General features: G+C 41.6%; 1 protein-coding gene across 2 annotated transcripts in view; it reads left to right on the top strand.

Annotated features, from left to right (window-relative positions):
- The first annotated feature begins 227 nt into the window (after nt 1-227).
- Nucleotides 228-27,319, top strand: part of BEND7 (BEN domain containing 7) — a 48,324-nt gene continuing 21,232 nt past the window's right edge. For both annotated transcript variants that reach the window (XM_042815364.1, XM_042815363.1), the window contains exons 1-5: nt 228-510; nt 4,173-4,256; nt 14,869-15,168; nt 20,700-20,822; nt 23,305-23,570. In XM_042815364.1, coding sequence (XP_042671298.1) covers nt 450-510; nt 4,173-4,256; nt 14,869-15,168; nt 20,700-20,822; nt 23,305-23,570 — 834 coding nt within the window. In that variant the 5' untranslated portion in view covers nt 228-449. The remainder of the gene's footprint in view (nt 511-4,172; nt 4,257-14,868; nt 15,169-20,699; nt 20,823-23,304; nt 23,571-27,319) is intronic.

Below are 27,319 nucleotides of genomic sequence, written 5' to 3'. Positions count from 1 at the left end.
CGGCGAGGGGCGGGCGGGCGGCGGCCTGCGGAAACCGGCGGGGCCCGCTCGGCGGGGCGCGCCGCCTTCCCCCAGCAGGTGGCAGCGGGGTCCCGGTGCCGGCGGCGGCAGAGCCATTGCGGGCCGCGCACCCGGCGGGGGAGGCGGCGGCGCCGCTGGCCGGCATCGCCCCGGGCTCCCCCCGCCGCCGCACCCCGCTTCCCCTCAAAGTTTGGGGCGGCCTGGGCGGGCGGGCGGCGCCGCGGGGAGGCGGGGGGGCCGGAGCGAACTTGTCCCGAATCCCTTTATTTGCAGTTGGAGCCGAAAGCTTCCCGGGCTGCGTTTATTTTGCTGATTAAAAAGACGGACCTTGGTCCTGCGGCTCCCCGCCGCGCGGCCGCCCTCCTTGCTCCCCTCGTCCCCTTTTCCTCCCTCCTTTCTTCCTCCTCCTCCTCCCTCCCGCCCGCACCATGGAGTTTACGGAGAGGAAGAGAAGCAGGAAATCCCAAAGCTTTAAACTGATCAACGAAGGTAAAGTGGCGGCGGGGAGGGGGCGGCTTTGTGCCGTCGGTCTGTCTGTTTGTTTGTGCCTGGAGAGGACTTTTGCATAAACGGGGCCGGGTTTGGGATCGGGCTGTTATGAAATGTGCGTGCTCCTTTCCCTTCAGCTCGGCTGTGTCTCCTCGTATTTATTATTTAACTCTGGAATCAACTCTCCCAGGCGTTGCAGCTCTGCGCTTCTTTATTTCGTCGTGTTTTTACCTCCCTTTTCTCTGGTAAAATACGTATGCGTGTACGTGTGTGTGTTCTGCGTTCTTCAAAAGGGAGAAAATAACAACAACAAGAAAAAGCCACCCCCAAAGGTGGACGTGTTTTGTTTCTTTCCAAGGAGATCTACCGAATAAAGTTGGATCGCGTTTCATTGCAAATCTTCCTTGTAGGGGGAAAGGTGAAATGGAGAATTTGGCGAAATAATGACACTTGGGCAGCACCGGTGCTCTTTAGTATTCAACTCCTGTGGGTTTGTTGTGTGTGTGTTTTCCTCCTCTACACACGTATTTCAAAGCGAAGCCCCACAGAGGTGGCTTGATTAAAATCCACGCAGCTAATTAATTGTCCGTGGGTGAGGAGGAATTGCTGGCATGCAACTTGTTCGCTTGGTGCGTCTTTGCTTTTCAGGGGGAAAAAAAAAAAAAAAAAAAAAAAAAAAAAAAAAGACTATTTTATAAGAGATCCCTGGGAAAATATTTTGGATTCATGTCGGGAAAGAAACGCAGCTCTCTCATTCAGTCCTCTGTGTGTTTTTGTGTTTTGTTTTTTGTTTTCTTTTTTCTCTCAAAGCTACAGCTGCTGGAAGTCATTTTAACAGGTGGACTTCCAGCCCCAGGGTTGGTGTTGGCTGAGTATGCTGCGCTGCTCCAGCTGATTGCCTCTTTTGTCCTCATTGATTTGGTGGGAGAATTTTTATTTTTCCCCTATTTTTTTTTTCCCCTTTCTTGAAGTCTTGAGCTGAAATATCTGGCAGAAACGCTGCTTGTGTGTGTCGTGCATGCCAAGTTCAGGGCAGGTGACTGCTTTGGAATAATGTCACGCTTAGGGACGAATGGGGGGTGAGTTTTGGTACTTGCTGAACTGGGGGTGAGGTCTTTTAAAGGAGTGTGGCAAAATCAGATGAGAAGAAAGGAAATGTGAAGGTGGAAATGAGCTCGCTTGAAATAACTGCTTTAACTCTAGGAGGGTCTGGAGCACCACACATGCTGCTGCTCAAAATAGAAGAACAATGACTGGTCAGACTTGTCTGAAATTCATTGGAGGTTTTGTAAACATCAGCAGAGCCACCGGAGGGGTTCATTTCTATTAGGAATAGGTTTGGTTTGTGGGCTTTCTCAGCATCAGATGTTCTGAGGCAGTTTGTGCAGTGCTGGAAAGTGAAACGCGCAGGCGAACAAAACTGAAATTGAAGCCTTGGTTTTATTTCTCTCCTGAAAGTGCTGTAAAAAGAACATGTGCTCTGTCACAAATGTATTAATAGCGTGCAAATTCTCAGTTCTAACAGGATTAAATATTTCTCAGTGTGTAAGGTGATCTGTTTAACTTTGTTTTAATTGGATAAATTCATTAATGGTGGTTAATTATTAGCAGTTCTTACTTTATCTGGGGTCTGGTTTTGGATGTAGAAATTCAAGTAGAAAGGCATGCTGAAAAAAGCACATCCTGGAGAAATGTGTTCGCACTTTGAGGGTGGAGGGCATAAACATCACATTTTGTATTTTGTAGTTGTCCCTTGTAATTGGCCTTTGCCTCTTGCTGGAGTCGCTCAGTAATGTCACAGTTTAGTGTTTACTGTTGTGAAATTGATGTGGATTTCACAGCGCCTGGACTGTGACACGAGGCATAAGAAGGAAACCAAAGAGAAAATGGGATGCTGGAGCGGTCTGTTTGTAACACAGTCTGTTAATAACCCTTGCATATGAGGTGCTTAGTCTGTCCCCAGAAGCTTCAGAGCACCTGATCAGTGTGATGAGCAGTGAGCAGCTTGAGAGGGAGTGCACCTCTGGGGTGCAAAGCAGTGACTTCCAGGCTGCAGCTGCAGGGCAGAAGAGGACGGTGCCCAGCTGGACACACACAGGGAAGTGCTAGAGGAGAAAGCACGTGTAAGCTGTATGTCTGAGGTGTACAGATGTGTAAGTCATCTAATTCTGAGTTCCTGTATGTGTGCTCTGAGCAGAACTTGCAAATAAGAAAACTTGAAGAAAAGCTAGCGGGCTCTGAGTGCAGTCTGCATAAATTCTATACTTACAGCCTTTACTTCCTCAATACTGCAGCTCATATTTCACCTTTACCCCATACATGTCAGGCAGCCCATACACTTTTCTCCCTCTGTGTGGTTCAGAAAACCCCAACACTACTTACTTGGTTAGCACCTCACTGCTGACTTCAGTATGTTCCTTTCTTTACCTTTTTTTTCCCCCAAACTTGCTGACATGTCTTTCTTTTGTGGTGCTGCATTATACTTGATTCTGGTTTACTTACTGGGCTGTTCCTCCTTTTGAGCCATCAAGACAGTCACACTATGCAAATAAACAGCGTGTAACAAAAAAAATGTTTGACTTGTTGGAGACCTTTAGAATTCTGTAGCTGATTGTTTCATCAGAAAGGCAGGTGTGTTCCTCTTCAGAGGAGGAGCTGCTGGTTCTGCCCTTCCTTTTTCTTGTGCCTTTTAATTGAATCCCTCCAAATGCTCTTCCAGGAGTTAATCCCCACCTTACTTTTTGTGAGGCAGGTAAACCTAAGAGCTGGTTTTCAGAGGGGCTAACAGAGTGTTGGGAGGGCTTCAGCTCTACAGGGCTTGGTGATGAGGCAGCTATTTCAAGACACTGAATATATTGTTCAGTCTTGAGTGACTTGCCTAAGGACAAAGTGCGTGCGGGTAGCAGTCAGAAATAGAATCCAGGAGAGTTGCCCTTAGATATATATATATATATATATATATATTTTTTTTTTTTTTTTTTTTTTGCTTGTAATTACGATTCTTTCTGTATACACATGTAAACAAAGCTGTTTTTACTGCACACATGCTGATGATTACAGTGGAGACCCTCACAGCAAAATATTCATTTGAAATACATTTAATTTTTTTTTGTGTGTATCCTGTAACACCTCTGCATGTAAGATGCTAATATGCATTTTTTAGGGTCGTAGTGGACATTAGTTTCTGAGCCTCCTTTCCTCAGAATTCAGAGGCTGTTGACATTGGGGTATGGCTGAAAGGTGCACCTCTGATGTATATTGCTGATTTTCTTGTTGAGGTGAAGTTTGGAAGTTTTCCTGGTTTCTAGGAAGGTGGAGTTTTCACTGTATATCTCCTTTCTGTCTGTAAAGCAAGAAGCTGGATAATTGGCATCTGGTGGGATAATTTGCTGTGAAAATGAACACAGTAATTTAGGACAGGCATAGCTGTTCCCTGAAATCTGTGAAATATTTTATCTGAGCTCTCCGGTGCGAACAAAGTTGTTTTATTTTTTTTTTAGGAGGTGCTGATACAAAGTGCATTTTCTGTGGTTAATTTGATGTACACGAAATAAACTGTAGATATATTGATAAATTATGCAGTAAAACTGTAGCAATGTGTTCAGTGTTCATTTTTTCCAGATCACTTGAGTTCTAATTTTTTTTATCGTTTTTCATTCCAGATTACCATCATGAGATATATAAGATCTCTGACTACAGCAATGATGTTAATGGGGAGACCAAAGAAACACAACCCATTTCTTTAGGTATGTGCTCATGTTGATTAATTTCAGAGCAACGTAGTGTGGCCATTTGCAATTAGGGAGGGAAAAAAAAATCTCTGTGCAAGCACAGGAAGTGCCTGCCATTGTTTAATATGGCATTCTTTTCAAGACCCTTTTATTCTCCGAATTGCCAATATATCCTTTATTAATGCTGCTAAAAGTTGTAATTTCAGACGTAAATGTTTATTAGTGTCTACACACAGTGCTAATTATCACTCAGTCAGAGAGCCAGATGCTGACTCTGCAGTTTTGCAGCTCTGTGCTCACCCCATTTACATTGCATATTCGCTGGCATGCTTCACTGGCAGTAGTTTGTGTAATTGGGGTATTACATCTTTGACATCTGGATAACAGAAATTCAATTTCCAGGAAGCTGCTATTTGTTTGGTTTTGCTTCTGCCTTGGGTGGGATAGAGGATTAATGTGCTGTCTTAATGTAATGTCCTTTCACCTCTGTAGGCTGCTTGCTAATCCTGCCATGGGAAAATTAAATTAAATCAACAGTTAAAAATGTGTAAAGAAAACTGAGAAGTAATATATAGTCTGCAGCAAGATGTATAGTACAACATGATAGGACTAGTTATCTGTGAGCCTTTATTTTTCCTGCCTGTGTGCTTCTTATCCTCCATAACTCTTGTGCTGTAGAATGTATCTTCCTGCTTCCAGACCCCCTCTATCCCATCAGGACCTCTTCTGGATGCTGAACCTCTTTGTGAAAGGACAGTGAGCAAAATTCAGAGGAATCAGAGCAAAGCTTTGAACTGCAATAATGACTCTTACCATACGAAGCAAACTCTTGGTCACTGTGCTCAGGCTTTGGACAAAGCAGATGCCTTCAGAGCAAGAAATATGGGGCTGTCTGACTCTCCTTAGCTGCAGTGCAAGCCTAAACATTTTTTTAGGGTGATTTAAGGTTTCTGCAGTCTGTGTGTGTTGCCCCCTAGAGTCAGTGAGAAGCTCTGGTCCTGAGCATGTGAAGCAGCGCCTGAAGTTGAGCTGCGGCTAGAATGCCTTTGTCTCCTTAATTCACTGTGCCATCTGCTCTTCTAGAGGTCAGCAGCAAACAGAGAAAAGAGGGACATCCTGGACAGTGTGGAATCTTGTGATGGTTAGAATATTTACTCAGGGATGAGAGCAGTGTTAAATTTCCTTCTTAGCTTCTCACCATTTGAATTTTGACCAAATATTACTTCCCTACACTCATTTCCGGGGAGAAGTGTGAAGATGGCCACTAAACTTTGTTTGCATTCTGTGCTGTGTGTTTTCGGTGTGGTCTTATTTACTTTGAATGCTTTTTCTTCAACCGTAAGCCATGAAGAAGCTTTGGCAGGAGTTAGGCATCTAGCTGTTAAAGCCAGCAGACTTCTAAGGATGTACGGGAGTTGGTGCTGACATTGGTGCCACAAGTCAGACCAAGTGATTTGGTTTAGTTGCATCCTCTCCTAAGTATTTGTTAATCTTCTGAGGACAGCCTTGTTTGGTTGAAGGTGTTGAAGCCCAGAATTGCAGTTCTGGAGCCTACCTTCAGCTGCTATGAAAAGAAAGTACTTATTTTCTAGAGATGTCCTGAGTTTTCACTTTCCATTGATTTGACACATCTTATAGCTGTGCAGGATTTGTGAACTGAGAGCTCACTTGGCTTTCTCTGCTTTGTCCTCAGTAGCTTACATTGGCATCCACTTTTATCTGGATTTCTTAATGACAAAAGCAGTGATCTGAGATGCGGGCAAAGCAGTGGCAGGAACTGAACTCAGGTGAAAGTGCTTAAATTCTGAGCTCCCACCTTTCCAGAGGAGAACTGAGGTGGCTGGATGTGGCATTTCAGTTTTTCTTCCAAAAATTCTGTGTTGCATGGGATAATTTTTCATTCTCCTCCAGGGACGATGGGAGAATGATGCCTTCCCAAGCTTGGTGTGCAGCCTAATAACCACTAAGGCTGGAAAGACCACTAAGGTCATCCAGTTCAGCCATTGGCCCACCATGCCCACTAAACCATGTCTCTCAGTGCCACATCTTCCCTTTCTTTGAACACCTCCAGGGATTGTGACTCTACCACCTCCCTGGGCAGCCTGTTGCAGTACCTTACCACTCTTTCTGAGAATAAATAAAGACAAGTCTCAAGTTATAATCCCTGCTTCACTTAATTTTGAAGATTTATGCCAAAAATCAACCTGGAAGTGTATCCACACAAGTGCTGTGCTGTTGCTTTAGAGTCAAGTTTGTTCTCTGATGGAGGTGTTTTAACTGATCCATGAGATGACTACAGCTGTTGAGGCCTCAATACAATGCAGCCTTTAGTATGTAAATGGCTGTTAAAATATGTCACTGAAACTATTCACTGCAGAAAAGGGGAAATGTTAATGTCATTTTACAAATGAAGCAGTGAAGCTTTCTGGGATGTAATGTGCACGTTTCAGTTGTGTGCTCAAGAGATGTGCCCATGAGAAGAGGGGAGATTCCAAGGTAAATCACAGAATTGTAAGGGTTGGAAGGGAGCTGCAGATATCACTGAGTCCAACCCCCTGCAAAGCAAGCTCCTACAGCAGGCTGCACAGGTGGGCATCCAGGTGGGTCTTGAGTATCTCCAGGGAAAGAGACTCCACAACCTCCCTGGGCAGCCTGTTCCAATGCTCCATCGCCCTTACTGTGAAGAAGTTCCTTTACATATTGGTGTGGAACTTCCTTTGTTCCAGTTTATGGCCATTTCCCCTTGTCCTGTCCCCACAGACTGCTGAAAAGAGGTTCGCTTTTTCCTTTTGACTCCCAAACAGATGAGTAAGTTGACCAATTCTGTTTGTCTGGAAAGCTGCATTGAACCTAGATGATACTTTTTTTTTGCACACACGTGGAAAAGATGGCTTTGTGTAAATGGGGCTGTGAATTAGAGGGAGCTTGGGCTCAAGAGCAGAGTGGAGCTGGAAGCAACTTCTGTTGGCTACGTGAGTGTGAAGCTCAACTATTTTTAAATGGAGCCTGGTTAGCTTATGAAGTTTAAGCTTCCATGTGTGATGCAGAAGCTGTGGGAGATGTGGTAACCTGTCATCTTTTCTGATCCCTTGCTCTGTTAAGATGATAAATGAGAATTTGCATCTTTCTGAGCAAAGGATGCACAGCCTCTGCAAAATTTGGGATCAATATATTGCTACTGTGTTTTGTAGGCAATGACTGCCGTCTTTTATGTTTTGAAGGGAGGGTTTATTTGTCTGAAATTAGGAGAGTGCTCGGTCTGAAAAGAAGGAGGCAGCCCGGAGTGAAGAGCTTAAACCTTGGATATGATGGAGATTTAAGACAGACCTGTTTTCAGCTTTAACCAGTGATCAGCATCAGCGTTCTGTCAGACTTGGAGATACTGACCCATGAGGGGACATGTTCTACGGACAGCCCTGGTTAAAGGTGGCTTGTCTGTGATTATCTTTTGCATATACCACATTGGATAGGGTTTTTGTTGTTGGTTTGTTGGTTGTTTTTTTTTTTTTTTCTTTTCAGTCATAATATTTTATTATCAACACAAAAAGAAACGGAAATATAATATACCTCCAGGCTGAATGTTTTTACAATGCTTTCAACTTGAAATTCAGGCTCTATGTTTGAAAGGTTAATGTAGAAAACTAATTATATTATCCTGGTAACCAAATGTGTGATGAGACATTTGTCTGTGTAATTAACAGTGAAGAACTTTTATAGTTTCATAAAATTGAATGCTACACACAGTGTGCTTGGAGCATTTGTTTTGGGGAGATGTCCAAAGCAGAGATGTTTATGACTGATATAAAGTGAAACTGAAATGTGCTGTAATGCAGGTGTCTGTGCATTTTACAGCATTTCACATTGTTGAAATGGAAGGCAGCAGATTAATAACTTGACTGTGTCATGATAAAATAAAGAATGTGTTCTTGGAGCAGGGAAATGATGCATAAGTTACTCACTAATTCCAAGAATTTATTCTGTCCTAGAAATAATATCCTTTGCAATTTATTCGTAGAGGAAGAAGTTGACTTCACTGTGAAGTTCCTTGGTACTTTTAATAGAATTATATCCCAAGTATGATTGTTGCAATAATTGCTTCTATAATTAAGACTGCACAAAAGATCATTTGAACATATATAAAATAAACTAACCTTACAGAGCATTTCCCTTTGGGGTTGAAGTGTGATCTTGACCTAGGATATTTCCAAGAAGAAGTTGGTGCACGTCTGTTATTATTATTTTTAATTATACAACCCCAGTGGTATATAAATTCTCACTTGTAGCTTCATGAGATCTGATCTACCTGATACAGCTTGGCATGGAGTTTGCAACTTCTGCTTTGGATCTTGCTGGGCACTGCTGAAACAGTTGGACCAAACAACTGTTCAGAAGAGTTATTTTGTTGAGGTGCTTCTTGGGTCGCTTCTGATTCATCCCCCAGCAGTGCATAATGCCCGAAATTCTGAATGGTCCCGGGCTCTGACCCTTGGCTTTGATTCTGTGGATCAGTTTGCATATACTGATGTTTGGGATGTTTACTGGGGGGATGTTTATTAACCCCCTGGGCCTTTCAGCAGGTGGAGGTATCGGTAAACCCCCGCGTTTCATGCTTAGGTTTGGAGTGGGGTGAGGCCTAATTTCAGGGTGCTTCCCTTTACCTGAAGATACAGTGCGGTGCTTTGTGTGATGGCATGAAGAGAATTGCTTCTAAATGACATTTTAGAGCAGGGGTAAGATGCCTTAACTAGGATTTCTTAACTATCTCTCTGTCTGCTAGGGGTAGTGAAAGTCTCCATCTCATAACTCACATTCCTTGCCTGTCCCCTGACTGCGTTTGTGACAGCTGCTCTCCCTGTTGACTTGGGTCTTAAGATTTTAATTTGAAAAGCGTGTTGTTGTCTGTGCTGCTTCACTGTAGGCTCTTATGTGCCAGCTTACATGGGGATCGCTTCTTTGACAAGTGTGCACTTCTCCAATCAGGTTGGCTACCATTGCCCAATTCACGTTATCCACAGAGCAGTCACAACAGCTTTCCATTTGATTTTGGAAACCTTTGATCTGATAAGGAAGCATGCACGTGGCTCCTCTGTTTTCTCTGTGCTGAACATCACCATTTTCAGTTTCAGGAGCAAGATATAGCAGCAAAAAGAGCTTTTTGAAAGCTGGAATTTGATACGGATGTAGTTTTGCTGAGAAGGGCTGCCTAACTTTCTCCTAGGCTAAGTGTTGTTCTCTAAGGAGCCATTTGAATACCATGTGATACTCACAGCAGTGCTTTGGTCACTGCAGGCTGTGCACCGAAGGCGTTTGCCTCCCCCATTCCCTGCAGGGCTCTGAATTAGCCCTCACAAGTTCTTCAGATGCAGGCAGCTGAATTTTGCTGGCCCTGCTCCAGGCAGAGCAGCATTCAAGCAGTGCCTAACGAACTGGCATTTAATATGTTTGATTATATAACCTGCATGCTCTGTTGCAATTAGTTCTGAGCTCTTGAAACTTCCATATGCGCCGCCTTGTTCTTTTCCCTCACCTCTGAAGCCCTGTTTCATTACAAACCAGGCACATACTGTCAGCTCACATGTGTTTGTCTAGCGGCCTCTTGCTGCTTTTCTTACCCTCAGTGATTTCTGGACTCGTTCACAGTTTGACACGAGGGTGGCGGTCTCTGAGCTACAACATTCCTTCCGTGGGCAGCCTGATACGTAGCCAAGGAAGGAAGTTTTCCTTAGGAGTTGTTTGCCAGAATACAGGATAAAATCTGACTTTTTATGAGGTCGACCAGTCATGAATATTTCCCAAAACATTTATCATAAGTAATAAAGAAAGAAAGAAAGAAATGAACTTCAAAATATTGAAATCCTCGAGTCAAAAGAGTGTTTGTTGTTTGTGTATGTCAGAGGGGAAAAAAGATGTTATACAGCCTATCGGCCAACCTTCGCTCCGCTCATTCATACATCCAGTTCAGAAGATGTACATTAATTACATATTTGGTTATCACTGTTTTTTGCTGGAATATAATTAATGTTTTAACATATGGGTGTGCTTGCATGCCATTTTGTCACTGTAGGTTGCACTTTGATAGTATTTGGCAAGTTATTTGGAAAACTGTGATCTGTTTGTAGGCATTTAGCCATATTTGTGTATTAAGTTTAATATGCATAATAGTGGAAAATGTTCAGAAATATAGGAGCAAGAACTGAATTAATGAATTATCAATGATACTTTATTAACTAAGGTTGTTAACAGTTCTGTTAACAGATGTCAGTCATTACTAGGACACTTGTTTCAGATTTGTGCATTTGAAATCTGGAGCTTTCAAAGCAGTACGCTTTAGCATTGCACGTACTTTCAGTAAGGCAAGTGATTGAATTTAATTTAGGGGAAGATTACTTTTTATGAATAATTGATTTGGAATTTATGAGAAGATTTTTGTCTTTTGTTGTTTTATAAAATCAGAATCAGGCCATCTGAAAAAAAGTTTGTATTTAGAGGGCCATCATAGAAATGACTATAATAGTAACTTCTTACAGAAATTGCTAATTCATTTCTGTTTCTAATATGTTCACCTGTAAGTTTCTAAACAGGGCTGTAATTTGCCACGCTTATCTATTTTGAGCAATACTTAGCAAATGAACTCATTGCTTTGAAATAAAACCAAAGGGATTATTATGGACAATCTAAGTAGCAAAACCTTGGCCTTCAGTCTGCTGGTAGGAGGCCTTCCCACCTCCCCAGGAGTGCTGAGGAATCCTCAGTGTGCCCCATGTGGCTTCCAGAAGAAGGCTGGAATACACGCCAGCGTGATGGAAAAGTCCCAAAGAAGGAAGAGAAATGGAATTTTGTCTTATGGGCTGGGCTGCATACTCCAAACACTGTTCCTCCCAGTCCTTGCTGCAGTCTCAGGAGGTTTTTGCAGATGGGTGATACAATTATTATTTTTTTTTTTTCAGTGCTTTGGTATCCTGATCAGCATTTGGAAAGGAGGGCTGGCTTTTAGAGTCATAGAATAGCTTGGGTTGGAAGGGACCTTAAACCCCACCCAGCTCCAGCCCATGCTGTGGGCTGGCTGCCCCTCACCATCTCAGGCTGTCCAGGGCCCATCCAACCTGGCCTTGAACATCTCCATGGATGGAGCATCCACAACTTCTCTGGGCAGCAGCACCAGTGCCTCCACTCTGCATAAAGAATTTTCTTCTAATATCTAATCTAAATCTCTCTGCTTTTAGTTTAAAACCTCTTCCCTAGGATGTAGCAGTTTGAGCTTTGTTTTTTTTCTTGGCACCTGATGTTCCTTTTTTTTTTTTATTTTTTTAAACTTATGTTGTTGTTATCTGTGAAGATGATTAGCAGTGGAATTGCTGGTAGCAGAATGCTGTCATTGGGCTCGAGCTAGCAGCCAGGTGAGATAGAATCATAGAATCCTTAGAGGTGGATGGGACATCTGAGAGCCATTTAGTCCAACTGCCCTGCAGTGAACAGGGACACCACAGCTAGATCAGGTTGCCCAGGGCCTGATCCAGCCTGGCCTTGGAAGTCTCCAGGGACAGGGCATCAGCCACATCTCTGAGCAACCTGTTCTAGTGCTTCACCACCCTCACTGTAAAAGACTTTTAATTTATATCCAACCTGAATCTCCTCTCTTTGAGCTTGAAGCCATTTCCCCTTGTTCTGTCACAACAGACCCTGTTAAAGAGTCTGTCCCCTTCTTTCCTGTCGGTCCCCTTTAGATACTTGAAAGGCCACTCTTAGGTCACCTCACAGCCTTCTCTTCTCCAGGCTGAACAGCCCCAGCTCTCTCAGCCTGTCCTCATAGGAGAGGTGTTCCATCAGTGGATCATTTTTGGCTCTCCTCTGGTTGCACTCCAACAGGTCCACATCTCTCCTGTACTGAGGACTCCCCATCTGGACGCAGTACTCCAGGTGAAGCCTCACTAGCACAGAGCAGAGAGGCAGGATCAGCTCTCTCACGCTGCTGGCCACACTTCTTGTGATGCAGCCCAGGATACAGTTGGCTTTCTGGGCTGTGAGGGCACATTGCTGGCTCATGTCCAGCTTCCTATCCACCAGTACCCCCAAGTCCTTTTCAGCAGGGCTGTGCTCAATCCTTTCATCTCCCAGCTTGTATTGGTAATGGGAGAGTGAGAAGTTAAATCTGTTTCAATGACAGCATGCGCACTGAGGCAGATGGTTTTGGGAAGGCAGCTGCAGTAGCTGGGCAGTTACAAAATAAAAACCACAAAAAGATGGAGAAGTCATAACTGGGTGGCATGAGTGAATGGGTTGTTGTAAACTTGAGTGCTACAGGCTTTGCCTAATACTCAATATTATGTTTTCAAGGACCTTCCATCCAATGAGAAGACATTTTTGGGAGGAGAAAAAGCAGTTCATAAATGGGAAGTCTCCCCATTTATAGTAGGGATCAAGAGATCTAAATGCAAAGATATACTTAACTTGAGCTTCCAGCAAGTTCTTTGTTTGTTGTGATATGTATGCAGTTTTTTTTTCTGTTTGGAGACAAATGGCATGTGTTCATGTCATTATAGAGGAAGACCTCTATAAAAAGAAACATGTGACCTGAATCAAGGCAGAATAGGCTCAATTAATATTTTATGTAATTGGGTAAGGGAAATTTAATCTTTCAGACAATGAGTCACCTGACCAGCAATGGTGCATACAGTCACTAAACCCAATAGAAGAAAGTGGGTGGGAATTCTTTTTGATCCTACCTACATGTTGCCATTGAAGGCCAGTGGGAATTGCTAACATAAAGCTCTGGGAGAGCTTTAAGGAAGGGAGTGATGGTAAGGGATTTTATGGGAGCATTTGGAACTCAGGGGTGGCTGGGAAAGGCAGCCCTCAGCTTAGAGCCAGGAGTGAACTGTAACTGTGATCCCATGGTGCTCCGTGGCCTCTCATTTCCCGTTGAGGCTGGGAAGTGAAACAGTGAACCCCTGGCTGGCTTGAGTCCAACGAGTGTCATTTGTTAATTAAATCATACACGCACATAAATCTGCAGACAAAACAGCAAAATACGCGTCATGTGGAACTTCCCTGCAGATGGCTTTTTCTCAGTGCTTCAGCTGGAGCGAAGACAGCATTCTAGTAGCTCTGCATGGGGCTGGCAGCTATTTTCGAAGTTCACACCAGAAGCTTTCCTGAAAGCCACCCACTTTTCCTGCTGTGGTTGGGGTGGGTTAAAGCCAGCTGGTTCTGTGCCAAGCGGAACCAGGGTGTCGGGTCAAGTGGGAGCTGCACTGATTCAGCACGGGCGAGCTCTGACCGTACGGCTCGCTTAGAGGCCCTGTCAGCAGCTCCCTCTCTGGGTGCTACGTGTCCCTGGGCATGCTGAGCTTGGCCAAAGTGTGCTGCTGCTTTTTTAACCCCTAACCGGCTTAGCCAGCTATCTGAGCATGTGCCTAAGTTTAGGCAAGCGAGTGGCACTGCTGAATTGATAAAATAGTTGACGTGCCAGGCATTAACACGCTTTCATGTGTTTTGTTGTTGTACTGGAGCCGGTGCACGCTGCGGTTTGGATTTTGGAGAGTTTTGTTTTTATTTCTCCTGAAATTTTCTTTTCTATTTTTCCTAAAAATCAGTTTATCTGGGGAAGTGGGAATGCAAATTGGTTTGGGGACACCAAGTATTACTGTACCAAGTACACTGTGTAGGAAGAGTCGATCCATCAGTTTCTGGATCTTTGTTATTCCATTTGCTTAAGATGTTTGATTTTTCTATTACCATTAAAAAAGAGAAGCTTCCTATTTCAGCAGTGGTTATGAACACCTCCTTATTACTAGTGAAATGTAATGTATGCTTTTATGAGCAAAATAGCTACTATCTACTCAAAACATGTATATTCATTGTGCGATCAGCAGTTTCCTACATAAAACTAATACTTAAATGGAGCCAGGAGTATTAAAGTATGTAATTGTTATTATTTAAATGTCCTGGATTTATTTGAAACAGACACATTTTTTCTTGTATGCATTTTCATTTTGTGCCCATAATCTACATTTTGAAGACATCCAGCAGTTAGGCTGTGTACAGTTATACGTTATTAGCTGCTTTTTAATTTATTCCTGTATAATCTAGCAATATAAAATTCTGTGAAGTGAGGAACTGATCCTGTTTATTAAGATCAATAGATGCAGTGTTACACTCTGTGTATGTGTGTTGCGATTACTTTGTGTTTTTTCCTTTGTAGGATCTATTCTTAAGCATATAGCAAACTGATACATAAAGGTCTGATTCCTTAGGCTGTACTCAGAAAATATTCAGTGATGTCAGTGCCTGAATAGGATCAGTCTCTTAAAAGGATAGAGTATTTGAAACTGCTCTAGCTATTATTATTTCCTTCTGCAGAAAAATAATCTTGCTCATCAAAGCTTTAGAAATGGCATGAAGAAAGCCAAGTTCAGCAGGTCTTTTAACCATGCAAGATCTCAAGCATTGCTGTGTTACAGCATAGCCCAGGACGTACCCACTGCTGTTCAACCGTGTCTTTCTCTTTTTTATTTATTTACTTTTGTACTCCAGCAGCTAGAAACGTACTGGCATCTAAAATCACTAATCTCAACCCATTACCGTTTTTGCTAATTTACAGTGATAACTGTGGCTCTGTTTTCATTAGGAGATGAAAGCCGGGAAATTAAAAAACAAATTACAGGGATGAGAAGATTACTGAATGACAGCGCTGGAAGAATCTATCAGCGAGTTGGCAAAGAAGGAGAAAAACTGAAGGAGGAGCCCCAGGATTTAGACTTAGCCTGGGCCCAGCGCCTGGATCCCCCTGAGGAGTCTGAGGAGAGCCTTCATCCTTGTGAGAGCGACGCATGGAATGAATTATCACCCCAAGATAACCATTTTTCAGGGCAATATGGAACTCGATCCAAAACGTTCCAAAATCAGACACGAACCATGGCATCCAATGGTATGATCTAAACTAGATACTAAGAATAGTGCTTTTTTTTTTTTCTTTTCCCTTGTGCTGCACTAAGTTTCTGCCTTTGTTCTGATGATTTATGATAACGCTGCACTGAAATCAGTTGTAGTTCAGAGTCAACAAAATGGGCACATAGTTATCACTTTGAAAAGGTGTGAAAGCGGGCATAGTGCTTTTTGCTACCATCTGTTTTAGGTTTTAAAACGGATTTCTGGTGATAGGACAAAATTACTCAATTCTGTTATATAGGCTTAATTTCTTTACAGTACTTCTTAAAACAGCTTTGGCCATTGTTATTATATTCATACCTAATTAAATGTCAAATTCTACCACTCCTCTTTGCAATGAGTAATGTAGCATTGTTGTGACACTTCTTGTGGAGCAGGATTCTAGTTCACTGTCATAAGCTGATGGAATCAGGCTTACAACTCTTTGCTGAATTTAAGGTACAAAATCCCAGTGTAGCTACAGGGTCTTATTCTGATAGCATCACTGGAGACGAGAGAGGATGGAACCTACCTATGAATAGCATGTACAGGACAGTGGTCCATCTTGTTCTGGCAGAGAATTCTATATTAAAGTAAGGGGGGGGAGGAGGTGTCCTTTGAATTCATTTCTCTTACTGTCATCAGTACCAGAAAGAGCAAAGGTTTTTCTACCAGAATCTTGAAGGTCTTTAACAATCCAAATTAAGGTTTTTCCTCCAGATATTCGGCCTTGCACTTAGAAGGGTTTTCATATTAAAGGAGCACCTCAGTTCTGTCATCTGGTAGGCAAAAAAAGTATAATATATAGATTGCACTTTCTGTAGATTGCAGTTTCTAGTTGACTCTGAAGGTATTCAGACTTCCTGTACAGTTATGTGTCCTTATCTAAAGGCAAACATGCTCCCATTGCTTGTATCATACAAAAAAAAGTTCTATTGTTATTGTCAGTACTGCCCTATAGGAAGTGTCATCCCTGCACTGAAAGATACACAGACTTAAGTTTCACAGGACTGAGTGTTTCTCCCTATAGGCAGTGATTCACTCAGCTGTACCAGGTGATGTGGAGAAAGGTGCAGTAAGTCATGCTAGGTTTGTTTGTTTTGTAACACTTACTTTAAAAAAAAAAAGGGGAAAAGAAAAAAAAGACAGCTGCTATTTAAAGATACAGTGTAACTTAGAGTCAGATGTGGGGGCAAAGAGGGACCTAATGCTTGTTTTAGACTTGAATGCAAAATCCAATCTATGCATATTGTAGTGGGATTTTAAGTGTGGAAGGACATGGCTCCCTCTTTGGCCTGGGAGTTCGTGGGCACCTGCAGGGACAATTCTCAGCATGCATAGAAGTGCCTGAGCCTGCACAGCTTAGGTGCCTGTTCCTGGATCCAGAAAGTAGGTGGAGCAGCACCTATTTCCCCCTCAGGGGCCTGATTCAGCATGTGAACTAAACCATGTTGATGGGATTTGGCCCCATCTGCAAGAAAATGTCAGCTCTTTAGTATTCTATATTTTCTGTATGAGGAGAAGAGATTTTTGGCTGACTGTTGATTTCCCTCAATAATCTCTGAGAAAGTCAGTTGGGGTTGAGTGGTCTCACTGTCCCTGCAGAATGGATGCCCACATCTCCCATCTGTTGGGGAAGTGCGCTGAAGGAGCCCGGGTGGAGACACCTTTCACCCCTCCCTTTGCAGCTCTTCTGCTGCAGAAAGGAATGTAATCTTTAGGCTATTACATAAAGCTGGGTGTGGGCCCTCTCCCCTGGCCACCTTTGAGAGGCGGCTTGCCCAGTTCTTTGAGGGCAGATTACAGGTTCTGCCTCCAGCTGGGTGTTGTGGATCTTGCTGGGCAGTCTCTCTGCTTGGGTTGTGGTGCCCAGTCTGTCAAAAGAAAGCAAATGACATGGGCTGCAAGTGATCTCTGTGAGTGCTCCTCATCTAGCACAGTTTTCTGGGGACAGAAGAGCACTGTTCAGGGCACAGGATTATAACCTAGGCTTGTCAGGCTTAGGTGATGACTGGGGACATATCCAGGCCCCTATAGCTGGTGATACGAGTAAAGAAACCATTTCTGTCCATTGGATAGATATTGGATGGGAAGCTAGGGTTTATATTCACTGTAGGCTGCCTGAATTACTCAAATTTGAATGTAATGGGCATCTCAGATGATCTAGTATTTACTTGCATGGTGAAGGTGGTTCAGGAAAAGGCTGGAATTAATGTTCAATAAATGCTGGTGTAGAAGGCAGTTATGAAAAAGATATTGGCAAAGAACAGACAAAAAAGAGGGAAGGAGGAATGAGCAACAGAAGGAAAAAAAAGCAAAGCAAAGTGATTTGTTCCAAACTGGACTTAAGGCAGCAGTTCTGCAAGTCAGGATGTCAGGTCGATGTCTGTGACCCGCTGATTTTAGCAGAAGCATCTTAGGGCTATAAAGAGTGATAAGCATGCCTATCCAATTACAGCCACCAGACTCGAGTCTGTCTGAAATAGTTTCACTTCTTCGGAACTGTAGGTAATCTGGCAGTGATGTAGCAGCTGGATTTCCTTTTTTGGTTACGCCAAGACTGTTTGCAATGGATTTCACTTGTATGTTTTTCAAATATAAAGTTGCATAGCAATATTACACTAAATGAATTTACTCTCAGCAGATCCAGCTGTAAGAACCACTGTCCTGGGCTACTTGCTGCACACACAGGGGAAGCAGTGTAGTTCTGTGATGTATTTCTGTCTTCTCTCAATCATATGAGCCAGTATCAAATTCACATGCTGGCTAGCTTCCAAAAGAGAAGGAGATGGCTCTTTAAAGACTCCTTCATAAAAATAAAAAGTCTGTTCTCTTTTTGAAATTAAAAATTGATTTATAACAAGTTGAAAAGGGTTGCTTTTGTCCTCTAAAAATGATAAAGGTAGTGCTTGGAACAATGACTGAGAACACTCTACAAGATGTTTCTTACAAAACAGAAGCTGATCAGAAGAGGGAGGGTAGAAATAAAATAAAAAACCCTCATGAATATGTATGAAGTCAGTAGAACCCTGCTTTGATTTGAAATATTGGTGGTCTCTTTTCCCATTTCCAGTATCTATGGTAGATTTACATGGGTAATTTCTATCAATGCTAATGGGGATTATAATGTAAATCCCCCATGCCTCAGTGGGAAAATAGACCTTTTGGTTTTCCATCGGGAGCCTCAGTGCTTGCGTGCTTTCATTAGGATTGTGTTACATTGCAACAAGGGGGATGTACAGGTATTTAGTGGTGGAATTGGCTTTGTCCAATTTTTATGAGTAATTCACCACAATGTAGAGTTTTTGTTAAGAAGAAAACAAAAGCCAGGAGCCCTGTCTCCCTCTGTAGTCTCCCAGATACTATTTCCAGAGTCCCAGTTTGAATACTTGATTCTGATGAAGACATAAGTCTTATCCTAAGGAACATATTAATCTAAAACAACAGAGAAGTGAGAAAGGTATAGCCTGGAGGAAGGGATGAGTAGGATTTTCTTACTGTGCATTTCTCTAATTAATAAACTTTCCTAATTTTCTGGGATTCTATGTTTCTGGGAAACATGCTCCATTTCTGCCATGCCTGCTTGTCTTAATGGAAAGCACAGAGTTATGCTGATGTTATTAAATTTGAAAGTAGTCTTGACCTTCACATCTGCTTTAAAAAGTCTACATCAACAAATAGGCAGAAGGGTGTTGGAGCCAAATTCAAGGGTTCTGAGTTACCTGTTGCAAAGCTTAACAAGTACAGAAAGAAAAAAAAAATGTAACAGAGGGCTAAAAACACTTCATGAGCCACTCAAAGGAGGAAAATCCAATCTATGCCCCAAGGAGCTTTCAGTGTGAAAATACAGGATACAAAGGAAGGATGAGTTCAAACTAAGCAGGGTTGTGCTGAGTCAATAATCCAGTTTTGTTTTAGCAGGAGTCTTTCAGATTTAGTTTCACATGTAACCCATTTCTGGGAGAAAAATCACCACTCTTCTCAGGTATGATGGATTTTGCATAACGCCTAACAGGATGAATGGAAGTGGACAGAGAACAAGAACCTCGGAAAGGGAGTTTTGAGAAGCATAGGGCACACTGAAAGACCTAAGAAAGGGTTGGATCAGTTCAGCTGGGGCTAAGTTGCCATTAGCCATTGCAAATGAAAATTGAAGTCAGAGAATGTGTGCAGGTCTGACATCAGTGGAGCTCTGATGAAAAGAATGCAAACCAAACCTAAAAAGGTATTAATAACTGGTTTGGCTTCAGAGGAAAGCAAAAGTAATAATGAAAAAATGGAAGGATTTATGAGCAAAGATAAAATGATTTGCTGGTGTTCACTTTAGCTAAGAAATGATTAAAGGGCACCTGATAACTGTCAGGATATAGGAAAAAAAAGGGAAATACACCCTCTGAAGTCCACCACATGTGACACCAAGTGAGATGATTTTTGTTCCATCCATTCATGTATATCTTCATAAAGTGATCATCCCTCCTCTTGCATGCTTTGACAATCAGTAAAATAGCCATCAATTTAAATGATGATAAGCACATTCTGAAATGAAGGGAGGTACGGTCCATCTGGCCTCAGTTTCAAGCAGATATTGCTAGGAGTTTTATTGTATTTTGGATTTGTTTGTTTGTTTATTGCTATATTAAAGCCATACTGTTATTTCAAACTAAAGCACAGGATACAACTGTTCAGGTAAAGCTTGAAAACTTCGAGCTGTTACAGCCTGTCCTAATTGAGGACCTACTGTGCCAAACATCTGGAAGCCAAGGCAGTAACAATATCATTGCAAAGAGGTAGAATTGTGTAAATTCAGTTGAACACTGGTAAAAGCTACTACAAAAGGAGAATCTGTTCAAATACAATGTGAATCATCAGAGAAACTTCAGAAAACCCATCTTGTAGGCTGCAGTATTGGAAAACATGCCATTAGAAACAATTCCACATTTGGTGACAGAGGAGCAAATCTGAAAGATTTCCTTGCTGGTGGTTCATTTCTAGTCTGCTTTTTTTTTTTTTTTCTTTTTATTTTTCTCTGAATAGAAGATTTTATTTTCATTCTCAATTCATGTGGTAAAGAATCACATGCAACATTCAAGCAGTTTAAAAGTTCTAAGGCCCCCATTGAAAGTGCAGTATAAACCTTTATTACGCAGCCTGTCTTCATTCTTTGTAGGACTGCTCTGAGAGATGGGCTTTTTTGTGCGTGATAAAGTGAGTATGTTTATAATGAGGTTTGGTGCTATTGTTATTCAGGATGAACTAGCCTGACAATAGAGAGCCCTGCTGTGAGGAGTGCATTGTATTCAGGCTCTGAGCCATCCCCTACTGTATATAATTGCACATACTAGCAATTGGATAAAACCTAGCAGCCTCTTCCTCTTAAAGGACCACATAGAAAATTATTTGCTTTTTTGCTTTGGATCTAATTTCATGATCAAGTGTATTGATAACAGCTTCAAATGCTTGTGGGTCATTTTTATTTTTATTATATTTGTGGATTACATAATCTCTCCCCTATTTCTTTCCTCTCTCTTTCAGGAGAAATCCCAATGGTGAATTCATCAATTGGACCAAACTGCTGTACTTGTAATTGCCAGTCAACTCTACAGGCTATTCTTCAGGAGCTCAAGACCATGAGGAAACTGATCCAGATTCAGTCAGGTACAATGACCAGTCCCATGCGTGTCCATGACTGGCATCTCCTTGTTGAAGAAATGCTCTGGTAGAAAGAAGTCTGCCTGTAGGTAGAAAGAAGCAGAACCTGAGTTGTTTTCTGCTTTAATGACACATTGTTCAAAGTGAAATTTGCACAGGCTCTGTGGAAATGTGATTTTTATTTCTCAGGGCCAGATGCTTACCCATAACAGGAGACGTTAACTTTTAAGAATCTTTCGTGGCTAAATTTGAGAAGACTAATGTGTGTCTAGATGCTGTAGTAATGGAGGCTGAATGGTAGGCCTGGTATGCTTAGATGCCATAACTGCCCCCAGTTTGTGTGTATTTGTTCAGAACTGGGAGATGCTTCTTTACCTGCCACTACCTAGTTCACTAACATTAGGGAAAACAAAACTAAAACAAATTTGGAAGGCAACTTGAGGTTATTGTATAACATTTCATTTAAAGATCTTTCAAGTTCCAGCTTCACGATAGCCTAAGCTGAGCTAGCTGCTGTACGTTGTGGGCTCTCCTGTTCTTCAGGCTGGCTTATCAGCTCCTCTGTTGAGCTATGGTCAGCTTCCAATGGGGCTAGCAGGAATCTGTTTGTTGGGGAACACTCTGAGGGCTGGGTTTCTGCTGGGTTACGAGCTGTGCAGTGCCAGAAAAGCATTAGAACCAGATGTTCAAGAAATGTTTAGATGTTGTGCTAAGGGACTTGGTTTTGTGGGGAGATATTGGTGGTGGGTGGATGGTTGGACTAGATGATCTTTTCCAACATGGGTGGTTCTATGATTCTAAGATAATGGGCAGCTGGGAATTAAGTGGTTCATTGTAGGCTGCAATGAAGCTGCAGCCTCCATACTTCATAAAAATTAGTGTAGATATTAATGAAGAGTTAGATTGGGGGTTTTGTCAGTTGAGTTCCCCATCTGTTGTGAATGATGGGGAGTGGAGCTATGGAGATTTTTCTCTTATGGTAGCTGTACAGTACCAGCTCTTAAGAATAGGGAGTGTGGAGTAATTACACAAATATGGGTGGAGTGAAGGGCTTATCAGTGAGCCAAGAGATGGATCAGACAGATTTTGTAATCTGTATTGGACTGGAAATGCTTTTCAAAAAGTCACCCATTTACAAAAAAGGACATGAAGGCCCAGTTTTAAAGTCCTGGCTGGAACAGGGGATTCTTTGCACAGTTAAACTGATTGCATTATGTGCCTGATTAAAAAATGACTTGTGAGTGAGAGGTACAGACTGGAGTTTACGCCTGAAGAGCTGGTTCCTCAATAGCAAGAACAGTTCTGATGTATTGTTTATCTACCATATAAAAAGTTTGGGAATCTCTTAATGCAAAGGCCAGGATGTGCTTCATATTTCCTGATATGTGTGGAAAAATGGTTTTGTAGAGAAAAGAAAATGTTTGGTCTTTTTTGTTGCTAATAGAAAAAAAACAACAACAATGTAAATAAGTATATGAAGGTGTGGTAACTTCTTTTGGTATTCAGATGGCCTTCTGTCCAAATGCTACAGAAAAAATTAGAGCACTGTAAATTCTGATCGGGAAGGAAGTGCCCTGGGAGTTGTGTGATAAGCAGTGTAATAAGGTTCCTTTTTTCCTTAGTCTTTGCAGATGAGGACCATTTGTATTTCACTTGTAGTTCGGAACGAATTTGATTTGCGTGTGGTAAAACAAAGATGTATGGCACTTCAGATTTCTTTTTCGTTTTGCTCTTGATCTTATTAACTGATCCATGGAGACAAGTCATTGTGTCTGCAGTGTTCTGTCACGTTGGTGTGGGTTCAGGACTGGTGTCATTTGTACAAATGACTTCGAATAGTGGGTACTGAAAACGCGAAACATTGATAAATATAAAATATGATATCTTAGGTTTCAAAAGTAAGACATGAACTGTCAGCTTATGTGTATGAGCAAGAAAAACAACCTAATATATCTGTGTGACTTCTTTCCTAAAAATTAAAGTACTGAATAGTGTTTTCACTCATTCTTGACATAATAATATTTGAAATGTTCTTGCTGAGCTAATTAACTTGGTGACTACGCTCAGAAAAATAACTGTAATTGCATTAGCACTTGTGCTGTTTTATAAAAGATGCTCAAAGACAGTGAGATTTTCAGTCATTCAAGAGAGCATACAAATTAATCATTACTTACGTCCTTCATGCCACTGGCCGCCCGGTGGTCAGTAGGAAGAAGAGCCATATATTTCTGATTTTCTTACAATACTATTCATCAATATGTCTTCAAATACCTCATCCTGCAGCTCGGTGTCATTATCTCCATTGTACATACTGGAAAATTATGCGAAGGAGATAAAATGTAACTGTTCCACATGCACAAACAGCACTGAAAACTGAACCATTTATCCAGAAGATGAGTTCAGCGTGCCTGTAGTTTAATGGTGTGTCTGTGTGGTTATACAAGTTTCTTTGTCTATAAATTTAATTCATTACTTTTCTCTCATTCAGTTGGGACTCAAAACAGACAACAACCTCCTGTTCCTCTGATTTGTGCACAAAAGTCAACAATATCAAGAAAGAGAAATAAAAAGAAAAAACTACCCCTCAAAACTGTTGAGCCATTTACTATGAATAAGAAAACCAGTGCTGCAGAGAATGATAAGAAGCTGTCAGCAAACCCTGAAAGTTCCAATCTGCAAGCAGTTGAACCCCCTCTCAACGTAGAAACCCCTCTTTCAGGATTTGGAATTATCCTTGAATCAGCTTCATCAGATGTAAGTTATATTTCAATACATTGAATCGCAGGTTTCTAAAGCACTGGTCTGGGAAAACGTGTACATGTCAGCTTGAAATGTATTCCCTCTGTGCTGAATAAACAAGAAAACCTTGGGTAGTTTTGAATGGAGACAAATGCTGCAGTTTGGATAGATTTTTGTTTTCCAAGTTTCACAAACGTGAAGTTCAGTCTTGAATTTAAGGCTTTCTGTTGTCTGAGCTTGCAGTGGAAATTTGTTCTTCATCTTTCCTGGTCCCAGGAGTCACCATGAGATCAGGAAAGTGCTACATTTACAAACAGTTCCAAACTCTGTCATTTATTGACTATTTCAGGTTGTTCTCTTATATGCCCTTATCCTACCAGGATGTAGTCATGCACTTTATTTTATGACTGGCTGGTTCTGCTGGCTTCAGAAGTCTTCTCACATCCATAAAGCTCATACCTGAGTCTGCTGAACTGGGTCCTTTAGTTTTCAACATTGTGGTTGCTAGATAAGTGCCTTGGCACTACTGATAATTTGACTGTAACTAAAGAAGCCAAAATTGCTTGCTCTTAAAACATGTTCTTGTCACATGTAAAATGGCACAAAGCCTGCTCTCTTGATTCACATAACATGTATGCATCAATAGAAACATCACGTATTTGGAGGCTGATTTGCTTTGTTTAATGACCAAACAGATGTTGTCTGAGTAGTTCACTGATGAGTAAACTGATCATTAATTTCTCTAATATATTTTTAATTTTGAGAAGGTAATTTCCAATTTTGTAAATATTGTGAGATAGAAAAGCATAATTAAATTCAGCATCAATAAGCAGAAATGAAAACAATGCTGCAGATAACGTTCTACCTTTCTGAAAGTGGGAACTACTAATATAAGAGAGCAGTGGTGATAATTCAGTTATATAGATGCAAGCCACACCACTAATTAGGTTGCAGTCTCATGCCATAGGGTCTGTAATGATATGAGGTAACTAGTTCCATGCTTTCTCTGAGGTTTCTCAGAGGTCCTTTTGTACTATGATATTTCCTAATGTTTGAGGGACTGTTTTGGGGTGAGGCCAGTAATTTATTGCCAGTGTGTTTTTCCTGCTTACAGTTTGTCTTTGCTTGTGGCACACTTTTCAGCTTGAAACATAGTTTTGAAAACAGTGCTTTTGTTTTGTGCTTGCAATGGAATTTAATTTGACTTTATGAATGTGTTTCATTGCTGGGCACAGTCCTTTGCAGATGCCACTTTGAACTTAAGAAAGAACAGCAAACGTGTGGTTCATAAATCAGATCTTCATCTGCTCTCCCATGCTTTGGACAGTGTTTACCACAGCAGTTGTTTGAATATAGTTACAGAGCTCTAAGACAAATTGATTTTTGTTTTGCCTTTGGAAATAAAACTGTTGAGTTCTGAAAAGAGATATATTTAACAGTGGAAATAAAATGTGACCTTAAACATTTTGAGAAAGCTAAATAAAGTCATTTCTTTCTGAATGAATGGTAGTATTATCTTTTTCTGTTTAGTCATAAGGATCTCTAGCGTGCTCACTACCAGTATGTCTGAGTGCCTAAGGAACCTGGAAGATGTTTTGCATAGCACTGTATTTTATTGTTCTCTTTACAATACTGAGTGAGTTGTGGGGTCATACACAGTACTGCTGCCACTGTAGTCTTCCCCATGTTCATTGAACTTTAAGGTCATAGAACCATCTGAGTTGGAAGGGATCGTGAGTGTGAAGTATCATGGAGTTCCAGCTCCTAGCTCCACACAGACCACCCCAAATCCAAACCCTGTGACTGAGAGCGTTGGCCAAACGCTCCTTGAACTCAACTCGGTGCCGTGCCCACTGCCCTGGGCCGGCTGTTCCATGCCCACCGCCCTCTGGTGCAGGCCTTTCCCTAGCACCCCCTGCCCTCCCCAGCCACAGCTCCACGCCGTTCCCTCAGGCCCTGTCACTGAAAGCAGAGCTCAGAGCTGCCCCATGAGACCTCCCTTCTGTCTCCTCTTCTTTGGGCTGAACAAAGCAAGAGACCTCAACCACTCCTGATACATCTTATCCTCCGGACCCTTCGCCATCTTTGTAGCCCTCTAACAGTTTGCTGTCCTTTTTGTGCTGTGGCACCCAAACAGCACCCGCTGCTGGAGGTGAGGCCACGCAGCACAGAGCAGGGTGGGACAACCCCTTCCCTTACCCAGTGGCAGTGCTGGGCCTGGTGCACCCCAGGGTACAGTCGGCCTTTTTAGCTCCAGGGCACACTGCTGACAGATCCAACTCGCCGTTGACATCTCTGCTGAAGATCTCAGTTTCTTTTACAGAAAATTAGAGCTACATAACCAAAACCACTGCAATTAGTTCAGATCTGCTAAGATGAAATAGTGCTGCTTATGAACATGGAAGAAGCCTTTGTTCAGCTCAGTGAGACCAACTCTTAATCTGGACCTTGGGTCAGATAACCCACTTTTTTAATGCAATGATCTGTTACTTTTGGTTAAACCTTCATGTGTTTGTTTTACTGTTGTAATGTTTCATTTATAATCTAATCATTTCTAATCTAAGCAGGGAGCCTATTGAAATGTTTAGGATTAATTCACTTCCTGTTAATTTTAGCACTGCACAAGCCTTTGGCATTCAGGTCTTATTTATTTTATTGTAAAGGAGTAGTTTACTCGCCAGTTCCTTATGCCAGGATCATTACCTGTTAATAAATGCTTTTCCTTTTGAGAAATCACATTTAAATTGATCATAAAGTTTAATTAGGTACTGATTGTCTTTGATGGAAGAATAATTTTCAGCTAAAGGAGAGCAAGTATAAATCAGTATTTTTCCTTCAGCCAATATAGAAATTGATTAAAATATTTAATATGAGGAATTCAAAACTAAAATAATATTGACTTCTCCGTGCTGATGCACAGGTGAGGTTTCAACTGCATTTTACAGCTGTGTTAGTGAGAATGACTTGTCTAGCCTGCTGGTATCATTGAGGTCATCTTAGATTACTATCTTAAGACCGAAGAAGCAAAATAGGGTAGGATGCTTTTGACACCATGGCAGCTACTTTCTGGTTTTTGAGTAACATGAAGTGGAATTTTTCCCAAGTAGTAAACCTGGCCCATATTTATTTACATTTGAAAATCTGGCTGTCACCAGAAACTTAGAAGTAAAATATTAAAAGCCCACCTACATCAGAAGTTTGTCAAATGTCAAATAGAGTAACTCTGTTTTGCTGGATCCAGCATTTTTACAGTTCTCACGGTAAAAAAAAAACAGCAACTTTTTATCCAGGAGTAACTGAAGAAAATGTGTTTTTGGGTTTATTACTTTTTTATTACTATCTGCATATTTTACGAATCTTCATTCTGGCTTCCAGAAGCATCGTGGTCTTCACTTTCTGTGTACCTGTCACCCAGTAAGCATGCATGGTCAGTGATAGTGTATGCTTTGAAGATACTTCTTGCTGTAACTCTCTTGGTATTGATTTTAAAAATCCATGGAAAAAGAGTTATGCAGCCAAATCCTTCTACAGTTGGCAGCCCTTTCCTCCAGCTAGACTCAATAAATTTGCAGGTGATTTGATGTAGGCTGGCATTTGCTCTTGCTCTGTAAACATTTTCAAAAATGCACCATCACTGGTGAATGTATTTTCACACAGGGAAAAAAAAAAAAAGAAAAGAAAAGAGCAAGTTGTTAGGAATGAGGCTGTAACTTTATTTTCTCATATCACAACCACAGATTTGTTGTTTTTACCCCTTTCCAACT

The sequence above is a fragment of the Centrocercus urophasianus genome, unplaced genomic scaffold, assembly GCF_019232065.1.
Source record: "Centrocercus urophasianus isolate 14NV4802_14NV808 unplaced genomic scaffold, USGS_Curo_1.0 seq_15, whole genome shotgun sequence".
Classification (NCBI taxonomy): Eukaryota; Metazoa; Chordata; class Aves; order Galliformes; family Phasianidae; genus Centrocercus; species Centrocercus urophasianus.
This window is presented reverse-complemented; position numbering and strand designations above follow the sequence as displayed.